At 38.3% G+C, this 22,720-nt stretch overlaps 1 protein-coding gene across 1 annotated transcript in view; it reads right to left on the reverse strand.

The window, feature by feature from the left end:
• Window positions 1–22,720, reverse strand: part of LOC106919890 (rho guanine nucleotide exchange factor TIAM1-like) — a 51,279-nt gene that overhangs the window by 2,246 nt on the left and 26,313 nt on the right. Inside the window, exons 5-26 of the mRNA XM_088011667.1 lie at window positions 22,237–22,409; window positions 21,110–21,334; window positions 19,272–19,457; window positions 18,188–18,334; window positions 17,947–18,021; window positions 17,209–17,379; window positions 16,950–17,054; window positions 16,470–16,551; window positions 16,243–16,329; window positions 15,271–15,483; window positions 14,309–14,409; window positions 6,389–6,574; window positions 4,264–4,332; window positions 3,859–3,984; window positions 3,641–3,749; window positions 1,851–2,030; window positions 1,617–1,735; window positions 1,409–1,517; window positions 859–917; window positions 657–762; window positions 486–573; window positions 193–365 (exon numbers count right to left, since the gene is read on the reverse strand). Of these exons, the coding sequence (XP_087867793.1) occupies window positions 193–365; window positions 486–573; window positions 657–762; window positions 859–917; window positions 1,409–1,517; window positions 1,617–1,735; window positions 1,851–2,030; window positions 3,641–3,749; window positions 3,859–3,984; window positions 4,264–4,332; window positions 6,389–6,574; window positions 14,309–14,409; window positions 15,271–15,483; window positions 16,243–16,329; window positions 16,470–16,551; window positions 16,950–17,054; window positions 17,209–17,379; window positions 17,947–18,021; window positions 18,188–18,334; window positions 19,272–19,457; window positions 21,110–21,334; window positions 22,237–22,409 (2,889 nt within the window). The remainder of the gene's footprint in view (window positions 1–192; window positions 366–485; window positions 574–656; window positions 763–858; window positions 918–1,408; window positions 1,518–1,616; window positions 1,736–1,850; window positions 2,031–3,640; window positions 3,750–3,858; window positions 3,985–4,263; window positions 4,333–6,388; window positions 6,575–14,308; window positions 14,410–15,270; window positions 15,484–16,242; window positions 16,330–16,469; window positions 16,552–16,949; window positions 17,055–17,208; window positions 17,380–17,946; window positions 18,022–18,187; window positions 18,335–19,271; window positions 19,458–21,109; window positions 21,335–22,236; window positions 22,410–22,720) is intronic.

Raw genomic sequence — 22,720 nt, forward strand, 5'->3', positions numbered from 1 at the left:
ACATTGAGAAGATTAAAGCAGTATTGCTAACTTTGCAAAGTAATATATTAGCTGGTTGCAAATTGTTTGGTCGCACAGTTGAACATATAAATGAACAACCTGGATTCCGCCAAAGATCCTATCTGTGTCAGTTTGGAAGGAATTGGGACACTTTAAGCTGTAGGGTGAATGCAGCCACCGACTGGCATTTACCGGCTCTATTTATGGCTGGACGGGCTCCCTTCAGGGCACAGAGTCGCTTTCCTCCAAATGGCACATACTGCTGGTTGAGGGGTAAACTTTCTGTCTTTAGGAGCTGTCGGCGGTGCTTTTCTCTCAAGATGGAGTGGACTGTCTTCAGAAATTCCTTTCGGCTCTCTGGAGAGCTGAGAAAGGAAAAGGAAGGGTTGGGTTATCAGTTTGTCATTGTGTTGAGAGCAGCAAGGAGCAGTAGACAGGCTTAAATCTGAAGCTAAACTCCGCCTCCTTCAGACGAAAATCCTCACCTGCAGCACAGGTGAAACGTCCTCTCTGGTCTTCCTTCCGACTCTGATTTTGTGTGAACTATTTCACACATAGCAGAACTCTCACCGTCTGTGGGATACAAACAATCTGCATCATTCGCAAAGAAACATGGTGAAATTAAAACACAGAGCCGCATTTAATGGAGCATCTACCTGTGTTTGACATGGATCGGATTTGAAGGGCATCTGTAGGAATCATGTGACGGAATCGGAAAGGATCTTTTTCTTCCGAAGATACAGAAACTCGATGTGAGCCGCCCTTAAATCAGATAAATATAATATTTATATTAAAGCTGCTTCTAAATGTTGCTTGTACAGTTACAGAATGCATGTGCCTTTTTGTGTGAAAACGTACAATTTTCTTCTTCTGCTTGGACTCTTCTTTGCATACAAACACGACAGCAGTTTTGAAAACTGAAAGGCAGAAGAAGATGGCAGACATCAGTTACCTCCAAATAATCACTAATTATTGTGTAGCAGACTCTTGTACCCTTTTGTGGGGGCTTTGCATTTTTAATCCATTGGAAATGGAAATGCAGATGTTTGTTTCTCTACTGTATCTGACAAATATTAAAAGAAATGAAATTTTTAAAGCACATTTTATGTTTGTTCATTAATTGGATTTGTTTGATTATTTTCAATCCTACATATTTTTGCATATAAATATATTTTGTTACTAAATAAACCCCAAATATCCTCACTGGGTTACCTTTCCTTAATTGAGCATAAGATTACTTGTGGTTATTATCATAATGGATACTAAATGTCAAAGTACAAGTGATAAATGTTAAATTCTGGGTTTTATAGCCTATTTTAACAAAGTACCATATTCTAGTGCATTTATTGCTGAAACAGTGTAGGAAAACAAAATAGATTGATTAAACTGAATATCATCACTGACATACCAAATGTTGCCATCTGTGGTTCTTTCTTCCATTTTCCCAGAGAAATGGGTGGGTTGATCCATGTCACAGTGTTGTGAAGCAGCAAATCGCCCATCGATAGATCAGCCACCTGGCAGTTGTGTGAAAATATCAACATCGTCATCCCACAGGGACTTTTTTTTCTTTTTTTTTTTTTGACAACAAAAAGGCTGCACTTGTCCAAACCTACGTCTTTCTTTTCACTGCTTTGCTCAGTGATCAGCTGGTCAAACACTGCTCCAAACTCCTCGTGGATCTTCTGCATTTCATTGATGTGGCTGGCAACCTTGTTCATGGCTTTTATAGCAACTATGTCAAGCAGAAAACATGTTTTCAGCTAAACTGTTGTGTCCGTTCAGGGATTCATTTCAGTTCTGTGATAAAAAGAATTTTGTATCCTCAGTAAACTCTGACATTGTCTTACCATCCAAGTGGTAGTGTTCCTCACTGTCTGGGTCTGTCAGTGAGTAGAGCTCCCTTAGCAGAAGGGGGTATTTTAGCACCCTCTGTATGGGTTTAATCAAATAGGATTCTAGGGTGGAGGAGTGCTGCTGCTTGGGGTTCCGCTCATCAAGAAAGGCCTTGAAATTAGGGTCGGTTTTGGCTGCAATGACAAAAATAACATTGTGTTTGCAAAAGGTTGGAAGAGATCATGCAATCCTTAGCAGTGTAAATAAATATTTTTTTTTTTACATGTGGTTTCGCGTAGGTCAGGTGAAATACTTGTATTCAAGGGATATCAAAATATAAATTGCCTGCTTAGGTGAAGCGGGCAGTAATTATTTGGAATATAATAGAAAGTAACATGGTCATTTTTAAATATAAGCTTCAGTCTAGGACCTACCTCGTTCATTACCCAAATGGCTACACTGAACGCCTCGAACGGGGCTGCAGTAGGTGACACGGCTCATTAAACATCACCTACTCTAACCGGAGAAAAGCAGCCTGATGCAGGTGTGCGCACAGGAATGAGTGGAATCAAAGCAGCATAACACACAGGCTGAAGTTAGTAGTAAGTTCCCAATTATCACAGATTCATCCAGCAAGACCTAAGGTGAGGAGTAGCAGATACTCCATTCTGTATGACAGGTTCAAACTGGTACATTACATGTAATTCCATTGAAAAAATCTAATTCATTGTCAAAGACAGATATGCTGGCAGCCGGATCGTTTGTCCACAATGACATCACATGGCAACAAGAATTTTGATATTTGACTCTGCTTTATGACTACACTTGGAAAGTCGTAGGCTTTAATAGTTTTTTTATTAGTAGTAACCAATTAAAAGCAAAATTTTGATTAAAACTTTGTATGAATGCAAAATACGCATTTTTTGTCTTTTTTTTCTTCTTCATTAGACCTGTAAGGTTGTACACAAATTGAAAACAAAGTAAAATGTTATAACTGTATGAAAATACCATAGAACTGTGACAGTTTAACTCAGAGTTGTCATATTATGAGAATCCCATAGTCACCATGCCCAAAAGTACTTCAATTCAATTTAGTTTATTTATATAGCACCAAATCACAACAAATGCCATATTGAGTCACTTTGCAAAAATAAAATAAAGTCAATTCAATCACGCATACATTGCCATCAAACAGTACATTAAGCTCTGTTAATTATCCTAACAAGTTCAAAAATGTCTCAATCTGCTAAACCCAGTAGACTGCAGTAAGTCATGGACTTGAGAGATAACCAAGAAATAGTGGTAGTAATAAAGGCCTTGTTATTGATCCAGAGGGCACACATTTCTGCTCGTCTCTCAGAAAAGCAAAACAAAACCACAGGCTTACCAAATACAACCCATTTTGTATTTTTGTGTGAAAAGCGAGGAGGAAGAATCAATAAGCATATTTAAAGTGCTTTATTTTAATACCGCCATCAACACCTGCACAGCAGAAAAGCAGTTGACTCACTGAATATGAATGTGGCAAACAAAGCCATCCAGTGAAGTTAGAAAGGGAGTGGGTGTAGTAGCTTCAGAAGAGTCTGTTCAACACTTCTAATTACATATCATATAATCTAGCCAGGCTTTTAACCTCAAGAACTTCTAGCTGGAAAGTATATGGGGGTCAGATGGACAACTGCGGCTGGCAATGATGAAGAGCAGATTTATGGAGAATTGCAGTATACAGCAGATGGTTAAATACACACTGTCCTTTGAGCCAAGGTGGAATGTCAGCCCAATGAAAAAAAAAAAAAGGACTCACCCTTCACAAGAACCTTTGGGACTTTAGTATGACTGGCACAAAAAGCACTGTAGATCTTAAAACGGTCCGCATAGTACAAGAAAGAGCCTCCCAGAGAAAAGAGTATTTTCTGTGAGAGAGTTCACAGAGTCAGAAAAAAGTTCATAGGTTGTCTGAATGCTTGATGCTGTTTATATTCTAGGATTATGTCTAAAAAAAAAAAAAAGAAAGATTTGTACCTTAAACTGATCCACACTCTCCAACTTCTCCAGATCTGGAACCAATCTGGTTCCGTCTTCCAGCGTTTTTAGGAACTCAACCTGGAATTCCACCATTTCTGGCAAATTGCCAAATAGAACATCCAGCTGGGGAAAAAAATTATAATTTCCATGTCTAGTAGTGTCAAATTTTTAGTACTTTGTGACAGTTACAAAAACTCAAGCTAACATACAACATGAATTTTAATATTGCAAATGCATGTAAAAATCTCTCTCTCTCTCTAATTACCATCCATCCGTCTTCTTCTACAAGGCAACACTTCACATGATTATGCAACAAACCATTAATAGAATATTTCAGCAGCACTGGCATCTAAAAGCCAAGCTACCTCTTAAAAGCTCATGCATGGGAAACATTTCACATACCTCATCCTGTGTGAGGAAATTCTCTTTCTGCAGTGGGGTTAAATATCTCCCAATGAGACAATTGAGATCCTGCAAGGCAAGAGTTAAGTGTGTTTAATTGTGTTCTGTCACTATGTGGGACGCTATAGGAAATAGACTCTGGGTGATAAAAGTCAGAGAGAAATGTTGCCAGTCTTGAGGACTTGTTTTAATACGAATGAGCAAAAGACTATTATAAACCACTGCAGGCACCAACAGATTCATAAATGTGATATGTGGAAAGTTTTTTTTACAAATAACAGTGTGTAAAATGGCTGATTCTAAATCATCCTAAAACAAGCAGTTTTTCAGAAACCAGCACTAAAGAGACATCTGAACAGCAAACGATATGATCTCCAGTCTAAAGCCAAAAGACAAACAGGAGTATGAGTGGAGCTCAATAATAGAAACAAAATAATTCAAAATGCTGATTAATTTCAGTAAATTAATTTTGAGTTAATTATATCTAGATTTATTACCCACAGATTGATATGGTTAAAATATTCATATATATTCAGTACATTTTGATGATTATGGTTTACAGGCAATGAAAACCCAAACTTCAGTTTCTCAGTATGAATGATTACATAAGATCATAGTGACTGGATTTTTCATAAAATAGTGCTGTTTCTACACACTGCAATCAACTGGGGGCAAAAGGTTGCACATTTTTAAGTATTTGCCCACTCACTATTCTTAAGACAACTGTGTTTTTAAACTGTAGTAGGCAACCTATAGGCAGCAATTCACTCAAAGTTCAGTTTCTCAGAAAATGACAATATTCCATAACGACAATTTGAAGAAAAAATATGTAATACAGACGTGTTATGACTCGTACAATCATGGGAAAAAGTGTGGACTTGATAGATGTATAGCAAGGCAGGGGTAACCAACAAATTCTCATCATGAAATGTGGCTGGCGTTTTACATATAAATTGACTGAAAGGAAAAGTGTGGTTTGAATTTGCGATTCACTATTTTGGTCAGGATTCAGTGTGACTGGAGTTGGTGCTTCAAGAGCCACCATATGTAGGGCATAGTCTACAACTGTAACTTACTTTGTTCAGCGTCTCTTCAACCAGAGACATGACCTGTGCTACGGTACAACCTGTGCTAAGGAGAACTGGACTGTTGTTCAATGGACAAGCAGCTATATGGTGGTTCTTAAGGCACCGACTCCAGTCACACTGAATCCTGACCAAACTAGTAATACCAAAGACTGACCTTTGGTATTACTGTCACATTAATATAGTAGCAATGCCAAAAAAACAACAAACATCTAAGTATTGAACATGCATACTGTACAATACAAGAACAAATCTTTATGAAGGGAGACATTCCCGTATTAAGCCTTTTATTTTTAAATTTGTTCCTCAAAAAAATCAGATTGTTATGAGACAGAGTATTGGGTTTTCATTAGCCATGAACCTTTATAATAAAAATTAACAAAAATATCGCTCTGTGCAAATCATTACGAGTTTCCCCTTTTTTAACAGAATTAATTAAATAAATGACCATTTGGACAATATTGTAAGTCATTGAAATGCATGCGTATAATAAACTTGTATACCAGCAAACTTAAAAATTAATTTGACAGCAGCATTCATTTCAGATCATTAATTATCACTAAAGACTTTTATTCCTCTGGCTTTTAAGTCCCTGTGGTGTTTTTCAGCAGCAATTAAACCTACAAACATAAAGTGCACCAGATTAAAACAAATCACCAATTCCCCTTGAACCTTGTGCAATATACAATCAATCATTTGTAATGTGATTTCTATAGTAAGCCCATTTGTGCCCCCTGGACTGAGAATCATTAAGACAGTCTTGACATTTTCCCATTACATACCATCTCTAACCCAGTTATTCCACCAAGCCATTTTTATTCCAAGCTGGAAAAGATTAGAAAATATCCAGACAAGGACACAGCTGTGTCCCCCATCACATCTCCGGGGACGCAGAGATAAATATGGATCGGTTATATAGAATAGACAATATGAAGGCGGATCATATCTCAAGATGGATAGAATCTCTGACTGCTGCACAGGAGAACATATGCACTCACAAACACCATCTGCTTGGAACGAGTCTGATGATCGATACTGACTTTGACATAGGTGCGCTCGGTCTCCACGAGTTCACAGATCACTTTGCGGAGCTTGTCGGCATCAGACAGCTGTCGGGGAGTCGCGGTAGGCGGGAAGGGTGAGTCCGGGCTCGGCGAAGAGGACACACACTCTGAGGGATTCATGTCATGGAGACTGCGGCAGAAAGCGGCGACCTGCTCTGTGCTCTTTAAAGGAAAAAAGGAAGACAAAAGAGACAGGTAAGTGATCAAAAACAGGCAAAAGTGTAATCCAAATGTGAGGATATGAAAGGAAATCTACATGAAGCAACCAATCAGCACCTTGGAAGAAAGTGTGTAGGCATCACCTTCTACTTACTGATGTGCACAGACTCATGACTGTGCAGAGAGTGAGCCTAGAAAGAGGCAGAGAGGCAGCTCTAAAAAAATCTTTTGCACTAATTTGGTCTATTTCAGTCTATCACAACTATGACTTTCCGACCTCCTCTTTTTTGCTCACTTTCCCGGGTGCTTTCTTCCTGCTGATGGATTAGTGGTGTAATGATTCAACTCTTTCACTGGATCAAAATATACACACACTGTGTGTCCACAAAGAGTATGAGTTGCCATGGTGACTGGCCCTGATGTGCATTAGACTATTATTTTGGACAAAAATAGACCCCTCTCAACAAAAGCCTACATGGCTGAACAAATAGTTACTTTGTTTGCAAAAGGCTACAGCCTCGCCAGCCAAACAAAAAAATAAATGAAAACAAGAAATGCTGGCTTGTAACATCAATACAAACACAAAAGAGAACGCACAAAGAGGCTCCTTCCTTATCCATCACAACTTGATGTCATCATATTGTGGATTATCATGACACAAAAGAGATCAGCTGAGAAAATCCAGCAGAGTGGTCGGGGGGCCATGCAAAAGGCACAGCCAGCAGGAGTACATTAAAAACCGGGTGAAGGAGGGCAAAGATCTCACCCGCTTGTAATATGGCCAGTTTTATAGGCTTGATGGAAGCAATTTATCCTGTCTCACCTACAAATACCTCTGGGAAATAATAACGATATGGACTTCACACAGCTGCAAATGATGGATGCTTGTAATCTTAATTAAGATCAAAGTCGCTGCCAGTCAGCACATCTCACAATCTCAACACCATCTCCTGGGCATAAAACGCTCGCCAAACAAAACTGTGACATTTGTTTCTTCAAAAGGCCCGTTTCATTACATGCAATTCAATTAAGATATTCATGTTTGTTTTTAATTCATCATTCAGTTGGATGTAATGACTGCAATAAATTCAAATATCATCAATGCCAGACACGTCTAATCTCACGCAGCTTTTATAAATTAAACTGATTGTCAGCATTGTTATCTAATCAAGGAGACATTTATGTGGACCGTTTGTTCCGCTTGAAAATTCCCCAAAATTCTCAGACGGCTTGCACACCAACTCAGAAGTGGTAAAATGGCTGTAAATGTATTGTCACAAATGCACTTTATAACATATAAGTAGGACGTTTGCTAAATTTGTGGAGCAAGCATCTATCAAAAAGGACAACAAAACAATTTCTGAATGTGTTTGAGTATTTGAAAACTGAAGACTGAAAGCACTTTAAACTAGAGCCACATTCAGATACCCAGTTCTTTCTTTGCTCAAATACCAAAAAAGTAGAAGTGTGTCTTTAAAAGCTCATTAAAAGTCTCCAGACTTTGGAATGGTACATTATTTCACAAAGCAGGGACATTTTTGTTTGGACCTTGGAACGTTCAAGTGCAATTTTATTTTCATTTTTCCCCCTTTCTGTGTTTGTGGATGTATAGCAATGGGGGAAATCTTTAAGACCCTTAAAAAAAACCAGTAAATTTTTGTAGCAATTCTGTAATAAACAGCAAACCGTTGAAGTGAAGCCAGAACTGGAGCTAGGTGTTCCTGTTTTCTAGTTCCTGATAGTTTCAGTGTAACAATTTTTACTGCCCACTTTGATCCATCTCTTTATGAAGTTAAATTACACAGAACTGACCTTTTAGGTAGTGTTTAAAATCCATGAGAATTTGGTTTTAAACAAAATGAACACATTCACAAATAGATAGCATTTGGCATGGCATTTGACAAAATGTAATGTTAATTGCTTGTTTCACAATTGGTGTCTGTTTTATGTTTTTATGGTGTAAAGCACTTTGTTTGAACTGCCTTGTTCCTAAAATGTGCCATACAAATTAAACTGACTAGACATTCAGCAATACTCTGAGTGTCGTCGGTTTATTGAGATGCAAGCAGTAAGAAGTGCTAATAACTTTTACTACTTTTTACATAATGCAGCAGTTATTTAGATCCTTAAATCTGGTGCATTTTAACTCATGACAGTCAGCACCTTTAACACACATTAGAAGTGTCGAGATGAAATAAATGATTAGACTCAAGAATTGTACCATCGCAGACCAGAGGCAGCAGGTGTGGTATGTTTGATAGAAAATAATAGAGCTTGTTTTTTGGGTGGTTGTGGTGGTGTGTGTGTGTGTGTGTGGGTGTGTGTGTGTGTGTGTGTTTGTTTTTGGGTGGTGGATTCATGTAGTGCTTTTAGTTTTCCTAACGATGCTGTTTAAATCTTTTTTTTAATTATTATTATTATTATTTTGATCTCAGGCACATGGAATTGTTCAACTGTGTCTAAATAACAAAAATAAAGAAGCCATCAGCAGTTTAGAAGAGCCTATTAATCCAAGATGAAATAAGTAGATGTGTTTTAGGATCTCTAGTTCAGAGCTCATCATCACACACAAGAGGAGTGTTATAATTGCCTCTGACTGCCACCTTCTGCCTGTGCTTCAGATCCAACTAATTATCCCCTGCTTAGTTTTGTTCTTTAAGGCGTTTGTGACCATAAGAAAGAAAGAAAAATGGAAATACATTCCATATGATAACTAATCAGTGGCACTCATTTTCTACTCGACTGTTAAATCAGTGGTGAAGAAGGATGTGCAAGAACATTTGTGCAGCACTAATGTAGAGAGAAAACTAGAGAAATAATCCAGACTTTTTTTTCCCACTACTGTACCACTTCTCAAATGGTGAGAAGAAACATAAAAACACTGACATATATTAACATGATTAATTATGATTTGCTGTTTCAATGCATGTAAACAGAGAGCACTATAAAATATTGGCAAAGCTGACTTGAGTCTGCACACACAACAAAACGGGATGACAATTTATTAATTGTGACAGCTTTTAGTCAGAACACCCGCCTCGTTCTATTATGTGATATTAAATTGAATATGCCAGGACCAATGTCTGTACAAGACTCCTGTTGATCTTCAGCAGGGTTGGAAATCTTGCCAGACTGATTATTAAGAGAGGTCAACAAAGCATGAATGTGTGCCCAATTTGGCTCCATGCCATGGCATAGAGAGCCTCTGAAAGCAGTGACTGAGATGGAGAAATCCTTTATTAATCTGGCCTTTTTCAATATGGCACTTTATATCTGCATAAATGTTCAGAACAAGTAGTATCTGTGATCAAACTCTCTTTGAATATTTAAGAAAGCAGCTCAATGATTCACAGCGCAGATTACTTGCCAGATCATTTGACATTCTAGTAGATGAAGCGCGTTAAAATGCATTAGGACTGTTTAGTTTTTAGGGGGTTTTATATGTTACAAGTAGTCTGCACCAGTTACTAATATCGAGATACAGCGAGAGATTTAAAGTCTCACTTTCCAAACCACAAAAATGCTCATCAAAATGAGACACCAGAGAAAGTTCAAAGCAACCAGAATTTTCTCCAGCTGTATGGAGCATAAAGCTGCACAATGTTCCCTCCTTCCCCGTTTGTTGCTGTAGACCAAAATGAGCTTTTACACACTTTCCTTACTTACAGGAAAGACAGAAAATGCAAACATTCATGGTGTTGAGCCTCAGGACTGCTACTCATAACACTCATCTCTAAATGTATGTTGTAATATGAACCACAGCATAATCTCTAAGCACATTTATTTCAATTGCTTTATCAGTAAAATTTAAATAATCTGTCACATACAGACTTATCGAACAACATTCTTAAGGCATCTCAGATTATTACGACTTAGTAATGTTAATAACTTAGATGTTTGTCTGAAAATTAGAATATTATATAAGACCAATGAAAAGGGACTATTAATTCAAGTTTTTTTTTTTTTTTTTTTTCCTTTTGACTGTTGACAATCACACGTATGATTGCTGACAGCACAGAGAGTCCTGATGCCTTCAAAAAGGAGGCTCTGTCACAAAAGGCTGTTTGCAAAGCATTGTCTGCAAGTATGTTAGTGGAAAGTTAAGTGGAAGAAAAAAAAACTATAGTATAAATAGGTGCACGAACAAGCCAAGGATTGTTCATGCCATACTGTTAATTAACTCTGTCCATTAACAGAGTTGGGGGGGAAGTGTGAACTGCAGCTGGACTCAGAGGATGCAGGCGATAATCTACAACTGTTGAATTGTAAAAGCATTCTTACTCTCTGTATAATGAATATTTATATCAGTTTCATGTTTGAATTGCATTCCTGACATAGCTTTTTGTTTTCCAGTTTGTAGAACTGCACATGTATAGCCCATTAAACAATCAGTGCCTTCGCTAGAACAAATATGCAAAAAGCCATAAAGTAAAGTCATCTGGATGATTGCAATAGCCATATAAGAACTAAGTATGAAGTCTTCCGATTCCTCCTGCCTTGGTAAATTGACAATACAATTTAACAAGTTTCACTGAGCCACGCAAGACGGTCACAGTCTGGTCATAGTCCTCACAGTTTAGACTAATTAACACCATTGCAGTTGTGAGCTTCTAAACAGTCATGAGATGGCAAAGAGACAGGCGACAAGAAAAAACGACAAAGCTTTTAGGATAAGTACGAACAGAGTGTAAATCAAAGACACTGTCATGGGTGAAAAAAAAAGTGTGAGACTCCAGTTCATTGTCTCCCCTAGCTTATTAAATATGGATGAAACACATAAAGCAGCACAGCGCTGATGAGGTAGAGAGAAGGTTACATATCTGCTCTGTGAATCTGACAAGAGATTGATAACACAGCCCAAGACTGCGAGGGAGAAAGCTCCCCCAGCAGTCAATCACTGCAGCAACGCGGAGGGTAGTTTCTCAAAGTCGTGTCAGGTCCAAGTTTCACGGGAATGAACTCCTGCACGTAGCCGTTTATTTCCTTATTATCTTGTGAAGAACTCCTGTGATTATGGGGCAACTATGCGACACATCGATGACTCACAGCTTCCTGTCCTTAGCAGCCGAGAGGGGGGCTTTAAACAAAAGCTACGAAGGTGTTTTCCTCCCCCTAACTAGGACAAAACAGCTACGACCGCAGCGACAGCAATCCAGGTAAAGAGATACATGACAGAGATCTCACCAGATGAAGCATGTCATAGATGGAGTCTGCGGAGGGCTTTCTGTGCTTGCTCCACTTCAGGACGGACATTGCCCAGTGCCAGTCAGTGGACAGTCAGCGGCAGGTAAAGTGCCCGAGAGATAACTCCAGGTTTTTTTTTTTGTTTTTTTTTTAAAAGTCAAGCCTACATCTCTTCGCCCCCTTTTGTCTTTCCCGTTTTAAAAAAGAAGGTGCTGTGGTCCTTGAGTGAAGCTGCACAGCCTCCTCCTCTCCGCCCACCAGCACTTACAGCCTTCCAGCTCCCCCTCTTTTGCGCCTTCACAGTCTGCTGTAGCTCTGTCACTAATATTCTCCCGTTTTCTCTCTCTGTCTTTCTCTCTCCTTTACAGGCTGGCTAAACTCGGGCACACGGAGTGAGTGTGAGGATCTGTCCAGCTTTGACAACATTGCAAATGAGTTTTAATAATCCCTGTGACTGAACCCAGAGCAGAGCAGAGCAGGAGGAAAGGAGCCTCCTCCTCGAAGGTTGCAGTGCAGCAGGATTGGCTGGGTGAGCAACACAGCAGTAGAATATAAATGTAGGGTTTGATGAAGAGGAGGGGGGTGAAGGGAGCTGCAAACAAGCAGGCTTTGCAGGAACAAAACAGATAACGGGGAATGTTATATATAAACTCTTATAAATTAAATGATATAGAAGCTTAAGTGGGCTATATACTCCTCTTACAATGATGACTTCTACATGTGCTTGTAAAATTTGGTTACCAGATAATTTGATCATAAAAGCAAGTAACACTAATCATAGGTCAGAGAAAAGACACTTCATTTTGTGTAAGCCTTAACAAGAGGATTCACTGCATCAGGACTGCTTCAAGCTCAGTAAGTGGAAATGAAAAAACTGCAATTGATACTCAGGAAACGTGAATCGGTGAACATAATAAAACAAACAGTGCCTTGCAAAAAGGCTCATATACTGCAGAATTGTATGTGATAGACCAACACAAAGGAGTTATGAAAAACATGTGGTCTGAAGACTTTTGATAAATAAAAATCGAGAAGTGTGAATTTCTGTTCGACCCTCACTGCGTCTCTTGGTCCTGATGGTGCCGTTTGTTCTAACAAACCATGAAGTTTCACAGAACAGCTGAATTTATAGTGAGATCATAGCAAACAGCTCGCCTCGACTGATTGGATCACTTCTGTAGCTCTTCATCAGAGAAAAGAGCTTACATATATCTTATAGATTTTTATTTGGGGAAAAAAAAAAGTTTTTCGTTCTGTTTCACAATTAGGTTTGTCATGCTAAAACACTTTGCTGTACGATAAGTAATTTTAATAATTAATGCAATAAACAATAATTGTTTTGAGACTATTCTCAAGTAATATATTGATAATGGCATAATCCTGCAAGCTCACCCCCTCAAAGACCAATAAACTTGAATTTAGTAAAGAACACTTAACACTGGAACTGGGAGATATTTTAAATATGCAAAATAAAAAATAAAAATAAATAAAACTGAAATAGTACCAAACCATAAATATGATGCTCTGAAAGCAAAATTGCCCTTCAAAAAAATATTAATCTTCATAATTGAAATTATCAAGCTCATTTTAATTCATAATCCAATGAGTAATTTCTTATCGTAGCAGTTTATTCACAATGATACGCTACTTTTTGTTGGTCCATCGCAATCCCATCCCAACAATCCCAATAAAACAGTTTTTGTAAACACAATGTAAAAAAGTCAGGGGGTGTGAATACTTTTGCAATGAACTGTACACCGTGTTTAGTCATCAGGAAAATAAACATCTTGCAGAAGCATAAATATGCTAAGCATAACCTTATTTGGATTAAGAAGACCAGACGATGCTGTCTACACAGAGACTTAATCAGGTCCTAAACTGGTGTGATGACTGATTAGAAATGTTGCAATCAAGAAAAAGACACTGGGGAAACCTTTTAAAGTCGGTTACGAAGAGAAGATTAGAGATCGGTGTCTTAATTAAGCCATATTTCTCCATCAGCATGGAAAAAATGTTACCATCAGCCAAAAGCAAATTAATGACAATGTTACTTCTTCATCTTGACAGTTATGCTCTTCTGCAACTTGTCCTTTGATGAATGAGCCTCATTCATCCTAATGGCTAGTAACTGTGCATGATAAAGACATTAGAACTTAAGCTTAATAAAGACAAATATCACCAGCATGTTTCATTTAAAAAGCTTTAAGTTTATGTACTTTTGTTGAGGCATTTTTAATATTGAGCTGTTATTAATGTTATGCTGTCAGAGGCTGCTATATTCCTTTACAGCAGTAGTCAAAAGGAGGCGCGATACAAACTTGCACTTAACAGCAGCACCCATAAGTGAATGTGAACAAAAACTGCAGAGCTTTCGTAAAGTGCTGAAATGAGCCAGTAACAGGTGGTGACTCAAACTGTGCTGCAGCAAATGTTCATAAGAGGGTTTTTTTTTTTTTTTTCCCATAACAACAGAAAGCTGAGAAGGGTTGCTGTGAAGGACAAGTAGGAAGCATCAAAATAAGACGTGCTGTCACATGTTTGCTGCAGTCTTACCTTTCCGCACTCGTCAAATTCGCTAAAGATCTCCGAATCATCATCCAGGCTGTCTCCGGAGCTCTCCAGCAGCAGTCCCACACCATCGTCCAGAATCTCCTCTGCATCGAAGCAAAACACAAACACAAGCTCTTTTTGTTTCCTGTTAAAGCATTTCACTATTTTGCCATGTAAGAATGATATTTCTAAAGCCATGGTTGTTTAAAGCTAAAAGTCTAAAATGTGCCACCTTTCATTTCTCCAATTTATCTAGAACTGTTTCGGGACACATTCTGTGTCCTCCCAATATTTCCATACATTTTGCAATTAAAATGTCTCGTCACCCGTGAAAGTGAACAGCTATTCAAAAGCTGTTAGAAATACTGGGAACATGAATTAACTTTGGACAAATTTAGTACATTTGACAACTAAGCATCTGTTCATGTAGGTGAACATCATGCATCACCGTCTGTCTTTGAGAAGCCATTACAGCCACCAACTCTTCCTGAAAACATGTTTATTTATAGTTGTGTTTGTTTATGGCTCATTTCCCTTTGGTTTAGTTACACGTACATTATTTACAGTATTTTTGTTGAAATAATAATTATATTAAAAGTCAATTTAGCTCTATAAGCCCCAGTGTTTTCATATATCATATCATATCAAGTTTTAAATCATATGGAACCATTAATGTGCTTGTTGCACAGAAAGTATGAATGCAACTGCAATGAAAACCTTTTAAATGTCAGGGGGAAAAAAAAAGAAAAACAATTTAAAACTTTTTTAATGTCTAAAGATAATTTAAATTAATTTCTGATGGAGGTCATGCATGACGGGGTTAACAAAGTTTTATTTTCCGTAATTTTATTCTCTTATCTCACTTATATGTACGTTTATATGTACAAATGTGTTTTAACATTGCAGGGGAAGCTATTTTCACTGCTACATTTGCTCAAGAGGCTTTACTTAAAAGTACTTTTTACCTTGACTTTGGGAGAAGATGTCAGTGTAGAGGTCTTCTGCCGCATCAGAGCGCCGCGGTGGAAGGTAGCACAGCTGACGGCGGTCCACTGAGGGCAGAGTGTTGACCGTCAAAGCCAGAGACACTTGGGAGAATGCAGCCTTCATGTCTGAGAAATTCAGACTGTGGGAGTCTTTCCAATTCAGCTGGAGAATTTCATCGCCGGCATTCAGACCTGTTAAAAACGTAAGAACAAGATTCACTTCATGTTATTCCCCTTTAAATTATTCATGCAAGAGTTAAACGTCTTTAACTGTCTGCAGTGACAGATAGAAATATAGGATGTCCAGTATTTCCAGGAATGTCTAACAAAATCAATAAAAGTAGGAGTTTGTTGAACTTTTACATTCCTTGACATTTTATATGCAAACCATTTACTTTTCTTGAGTTTTAGCTTTAGTTGGAATCGTCTGTCTTAGAAATGAAATGGACAGTTTGGAAAAACTGAACATATGACAACATAAAACAGGTCAATAAAAACTCTCTTTTTGTCACTTAAACCAGGCCCAGATAAAAATCCACATGAGCAATCTGACACCCTAGAGGCAAAAGAACTGCCAAAGAGCGATGTGCCAAATCCAAGATAAAGGACATGAATGGATCATAAATCATTCATAAATAACTTTTCTGGTTTTTATTCTTTGACATTTGAGTAAGAAATAGACTCTAGAAACCGACCAGAACTGAATAAATCAAATCTTTCCCCGACTTTTCAAGATTGCGTAAAAACCCATTTATCCTCATTTATGCAGTAACATTGGCCAAGTTACAAGTTCATCACTAAACTGCATGAATATGAAAACGGTAATCAAAAATATGTAAATAAAAATTCATAAGTGCAGTGAAACATCTAATGCATTTTTTTTTACTGCTCTTTGCCATCTTTGTAACAAATTAACTGCAGCAGAAGATAGCTATCCTATGAGACACAAACCTTTGGCAAAGGCTAACCCCCCGGCCTTCACATCAGTGATGTAAAGCTGCTGTACTCCATCTTCTTCCACCACTGAGATAGAAAAACCTGACGGACAAAAAGGGAAAACCAGAAGGGTTAAAAACAGGAACACGACTCGTGTCAGGGTTAAACATGATCATTTCTTTCTGATCAAAACAAAAGTGAAAAATCTGACATTTTCATTATAAAACAAAAACTGCTCTCACCATAACCAATCATACAGGATTCATCTCTGTCAAACTGGATGACTTTAGTTATTTTGGAGCAGAGTTCGATTTCTTTGTACAGCTGTGAAGAACAAAAAGCAGTTATTATATAAATCCTGAAGCTCTGTCTAACTTTAGTCATAGAGTGGTGGGCGGGTTATCGACAGCAGAAAAATAGAGCATTCATTTTCTTCCTTCTCACACAAAGCAGCACTAACAATATCTTGACAGGGATGATGTAAATACAAGAATGTATCAGTTTATTGTAAAAAAAAAAAAAAAAAAAAAAGAAAAGGTCTCCATATTCATGTTTTGGAGCATGATCTCCCAATGATTCTCTTTTTTTATGAATGAAGTATTTTGCCTTGTGAGTCCTCATATAGCTGAAGCACTTTAAGGTTAATTTAATTAAGTTTGACTTTATGAAGGCTTTTGGGATGTAAAGAAAAAGATAATTTCCAATCAGGCATTTAAATATACCAAGTCATAGATGTCCTCTTCTGGCTTGGGAATGTAGAATTGCGTTTGGTTTTCCATAAAGAACTTAAGTCGCAAGTAGTGTTTGGTTGGGTCAAGCTCATGGGTCTGCAAATTCAAAAACAAGTTGTGTTTAAATACCAAAGTAATTGTTTTCCCCTCATATTTTCATAACAGCACATGCATACAGATCCTTGCAGAGAGCAGACTTAGCATAAAAAGATACACGGTCAAAGTGATATTTAAGGCATAGTTCTGATACCTTGCATATAGACTCCAGAACACACAGTGCAGACTCTCCTGGCTGGATGGTGGTTAAAACAGGCTGGTCGTTTGGCAGACAAACCCAGGAGGGAGTGAGGTTTTCAGGAGCCCACATGTCGCTGTCGGTGTTTGGTCGAGCAAGGTTTTTCACAGTTCCGTCTTCTGTTTTCTGACAACACGGATATTAGAAGGCTGGTAAAATACAGCCCTTTAATTAACTGCCGTCCTTTAATTTCATCATCTCGGTAGAACCTCGCTTCCACTCTTCTCCTAAATAATTATTCTTACTCAAGAGTTCACCGATTTAATTTCGGTAGTTATTCATAATATGCGGGAGGCATTCGTGAAGTAGAATAACATCAAAAATCAAGTTTATTTCAGTAACTCGGTCTGAAAACTGGATGAATGAAACTGATTCTTTCATTGATTCCTTCATGTGAATTTAGGTGATTATGAGCAAAACTTAAATCTTGAAAAAATAGCATATAACTTAAGCCTAATATCAGTGGTTGAAAAAAAACTAGAAAATTAGTGGTACCAACCAGGAAGCACTGATTATAAAAATTAGAATGTTACAAATAATCTGCCAGTGAAACAAGTACTTCTTCACCAATGTGAAGGAATTATTTATTTAAAACAACTTTTAGCCTGCTGAAAAGTTTGCATAGAATGAAGTAAAGGATGTCTGAACTATTCTTTACAGACTAATTCGTGTTAACAGAGAGCGAAAGCTTACTGTGTTTTCTTTCACAGAATCAACAAATATGCGATCTGCTGGTTTTTTCTCTGGCTCTTCACCATCAGCAAACACCTGCAAGGCCAAAAAGAAAGAGGTGTAGTGTTACCTCAGGCAGAATAGTGAAGGGCTGTTTTTAAACAAAAGGGCAAAGGGAAAAAAAGATCTGTGCGGATAACTCTGCCGTGCCGGTACCTTGAGATTTGAACATATCTATTCAAGAATGTAGGACCACACAGACCTGGCTAACCGTAGGGTGGGCTTTTGTTTTCTTCTTGGAGGTTGTGTCTACACCCCAGAGGGAGGAAAACCTGCTTTTGCGCTTGCTGCAGGAATGAGACATGGCTTGCGTTCTGCGTCTCACTCCAGTCTCTGTGCGAGCTGCCACCTGCAAAAACACGAATTAAAAAAAAAAAATAAATAAAAATCATGTTCTACGAAATCTTCGCGACAAGACACTAACACATATTTTGAAGATTTATCAGAAGACATTTAACTCACAAGCATCTAATTGCAGTACACACACATCTAAAGCTTTTAAATAGACTCATCCTCGTACACATGCTTGCATGCTTGTGAATGTAGGGATAGGCAAATGAGACAAATAAAACAGCAAGCCAACTCTTCAAATCACAAACTGCTACCAAACAGCCTGAACACCCACCTGCCCTAGAACGCTGCGTTGGTGGTTGCAGAAGAAAAATAGCACCTGAGCGAAGTCTAAAAATCAAATTGACGTTTCTTTCTGCAACAGTTCGCTTTGTATTTGGAGTGCATGACCCCGCTGTAGCCGTAGGAGGCTGGCACACAACTAAAGCCCATCAAATGGTGACCCCTGGTAAACTCAAGCACCTAAATAGCCATCTTGGCATAAAGAAATGTTATTTGAGGCAATTTTTTTTGTGCCAGGTGAGTCATCAAGTTAACTCTGTGCTGCCAAAATATACTATGAAGGAAACCGTGCCAATGCTTTCTCAAAAAAACATCCTCCAAACTGGAAAATGGAATTTTCAACAATATTACTGTTGAATATTACAATGAAAATATTGGTTGTGATTAACCAACATTTTGTACCATGAAGTATCATGATGTACTTTGATCAGGTTTACCCATGAAAACGCAAAACATCCTTCCAACTGGCCAATAACGCAAACTGGTAAACCAAAGTTTGAATAGATGACATTTGCTGTGTTTCAGTTTATCCAAACAGTCATTTACAGTTTTTCTTTTTAAATTACAGTTTGGTTTAAATGCATGTACACATGCAGTAAGATCATATATTATGGTTAACTAAAGTTAGAATGAAATATAAAGAGGGTAACTACCAGTGCATGAAAGGAAGAGACTGAGAATATTCCCAGTCTGCCCATGGTCAGCTTGGTGGGGCGGGAGGCAAAGGCCAGGAGGCGTTTAGGGTTGGGCAGCTCTCCTCCTTGCAAGCTGGCCAGGTAGCACCGAAAGCGAAACAGATCCATGTGGAACTGCTCCAGGTTCTGCTCCCACAAGAAGATCTGAGGGTCGAAAGAGACACAACAACCCATATATTTAATTATTTGTCAACATTAGTTTACTCAAAGCTATCTGCACTTTCTGGGCCAAACAGTTAAATGTTTACTGGGCCAGTAGAGCGGGAGATTGTGATTATTCACTGGGCCGTCTGCTCCCAGTCACGGTTCTGAGCTGGTGTTTGGAAAAGGTCTCTGACATCGCCATTGCCATTGGAGAAAGTTCTGTTTTACTGCCAAGTAACCCAGAGATGGAGCAACAATGCTGCACATTCCACTGGCAGATAGAAGCAGGAAGAGTTCCAGTTTTTTTAAAGAACCCAGTCCTGTAGCCATTCAGCTCTGCAAACTTCCCAACCTGACGCTGCCAAGCAGAGCAGCTCCAACCAGGCAGTTCCTAACCGACCGAACAAAGGCCATTTGATGTCCCCTCTCTGTAAGCAATCCTATTAGACACAATGTGAGCTTCTCAATTATTGGAGAATGGGGCTCTGTTCAGCAGTGCCAACAGCATGCCAAGTTCAGAAAAAGTATGTGTGCAGCACCACCAGGTGTTCAGACAATAACGCTGGAAAATGTTTTAGCTCGTCTCTGCGTGCAACTCTTCTTCTCTGCCCCACTCTTTTTTTGTCATGATAAATCTCTCCAGCACTGATTGTGAAACCAAAAACATTCAAATTGATAATGCACTCTCTTCCTCTTCTCTTACTTTAACTTAAATGCATTAGCAATTAGAAATGTCCCCCAGTATGTTGTTACTTGGAAACTTTAACAGTCACAATCAAGATACTTATAAATATTTTGAGAACTACCATTTATTTGTCGTAATTTTATTATCACTGATGAACCCATTGAAGATGTAAAACACTGTTTACTCAGAAGAGTTTCATTAATGAGGTGGAGCATTATATAAACCTAATTATAACCTAGAAATTTTAGCGCTGTTTTTAGTCAACATACATTAACATCAATAAAATAAACCTTTTCTACTTTTAGATATTTCGAAAGCAATATAAGTGAGTCAAAGCATATTTTGCATTTTTAATAATGAGGCTGTTATTTTGGTTTTATTGCAACTCTAATACTGAGTTTAACTCAGCTAAAGCCAAAATGATAGCATGGAAAATATAAAGTTAGCTCTTTTGGAAACACTTGTTTCACATAGAAAATAACAAAAAAGGGGGTAAATTTCATTGTTCCATACTTTAAATCAGTGTTTCTCAACCCTGGTCCTCACCTGCATGGCCCTGCATGTTTTAGGCATTTCCCTTCAGCCACACACCTGAATTGTATCTCTGGGTGATTAACAGGCTTCTGCAGTACTTGATGGTCATGCAATCATTTGAATCAGCTGTTCTGGAATAGAGGCACATCTAAAACATGCAGAGCAGGGGGGCGCTGAGGACCAGGGTTGAGAAACACTGCTTTAAATAATACTTCCATCTTTTTTTGCCATCATCAAAGTGAACAAATAATATTTCAAGCAGAAACTGTCACGTAATTAACAGCTAAAAATCTCAAAGTAAACCGATTGTTCAAGCTTGACCTCGATATAATGAAGGATCGGAGAGCAGAAAGTTCAACACATCAGCCGATGGGATAAACACCCAGCACGCCGGCAGAGTGAGGGGCGTATCAGCGAGGGTTATGAAACCTACTTGATCCAGGATTGTCTTCCTCTTCTTGGTGTCAGTGACAGCAGACAGTTGCATCTCTCCCATCTTTTTCATCTTTTCATCCATGTCGATCTTCTGCTCCAGCTTCTTGATCTCAGCACGCAGCAGCCTAACGGTGTCCTCTCTGTGATGCTGGCGAGCGACGGCGGTGGCGCATGCCGAGTGGATGGCTGTGATCCAGTTTTCTAGCTCTGTCTGGCTGCAAGTCTTCATGGAGGCAGAAAAGACGTTTGGAGGTTAAACGCATCGACATGCAATTTCTTGCAAAATCATTTGTGTTCCTTTTATTTATTTTTAGTCACATTACAACCATGAAGTTGGATTTTATGACAAATCAAACTTTAGCGCATCAGTCGAGCAAATGTGTAAACTGTAAGTGAAACTATACGTTTAAAAAATTTATAAAACAATCAGTTTGCCTCTTGAAAGTGTGTGCATTTACTCTTTGTCCAAATATATCATTTCTGTTACCATCCTCAGATGTTTGTTAGACAGCAATAGTTAACCAACGGCATCATGAATCACAGCAGACGGATCAGGAACAGATCACAGATCCTTTCAGAGTCAATGACTCTGAAGAGAATGGCACAACTGCAAACCTATACGATGTCAGTTGTCTTAATTAAACTGAAATTCTGCGTAAGAAGAGCATTAATCATAGAAGCAGCCAAGACACAGATGTGATGAAAATATGGATGGAGCTAAATACAGACAAACCTGGGGGAAAAAAAAAAAAAAAAAAAAAAACTTTATCAAGGCTGCAAAATACTTGAGAATGGGGAGGACGTTCATCTATCAGCTGGATAATGAACCTACGTACAGTAGGAGGACAATTTAGATTGAAGCATGTTCCTGGGTGGTGGCTGAATTCAAAAGAATGGATTACTTTTCAAAACTTTGGTCTCTCAAACAAAATTATAGTAAAACAATTGGAAATTTGTGTTGAATACTTATTTATTGCTTTGATAGACATTCCTTTTAAAATCTTCTACAGTAAAGCTCAGACTTTGATTTTAATGGAAACAAGAATTATTTAAATATGTTGAACCTTCATTTTTCAATGGCCACCTGGTGACACTGAAACATTTATATTTATTTATTTTTTTTACCTGGAAAAGGTATGCATCCCCCAAGGAATTGCTGAGGCAGAACACAAAGTCCTTTTTGGGGTGCTCTGGCACAGCCTGGACGATACTGTTCTCCACCCATATGGCGTGCTTGGGAATACTGTTGTTGTCAATCCCAGACCGGCCATCGGTTTCATAAAAGAAGAGAGTGCATCCTGGAAACCAAAACATATTTTTTAAGAAACATACTTGCTGGTTTCAGTCTTCATTTTCCATGAAAGCCTAAATCGCTTCAGCAATTTACTTCTGCTCTCCAGTGGCCGAGATTAAGAAGTGCAGCAGTGCTGACTTGGACAAGGCCATGATTTTTATTTTAAAATACTGTCAAGCAACACAACGGTAAAAACACAAGATTATATGAATTGCTATTTCCATGATGCACCTTGCCTGTACCAAGGTATGCAAAGGTTTTAAGTCAAACATGTCATTGTTAATATACAGTTTAAACCAGAAGTTTACATACACT

The sequence above is a fragment of the Poecilia mexicana genome, unplaced genomic scaffold, assembly GCF_051168715.1.
Source record: "Poecilia mexicana isolate PSO_F unplaced genomic scaffold, ASM5116871v1 scaffold_13, whole genome shotgun sequence".
In the NCBI taxonomy this organism is placed as follows: Eukaryota; Metazoa; Chordata; class Actinopteri; order Cyprinodontiformes; family Poeciliidae; genus Poecilia; species Poecilia mexicana.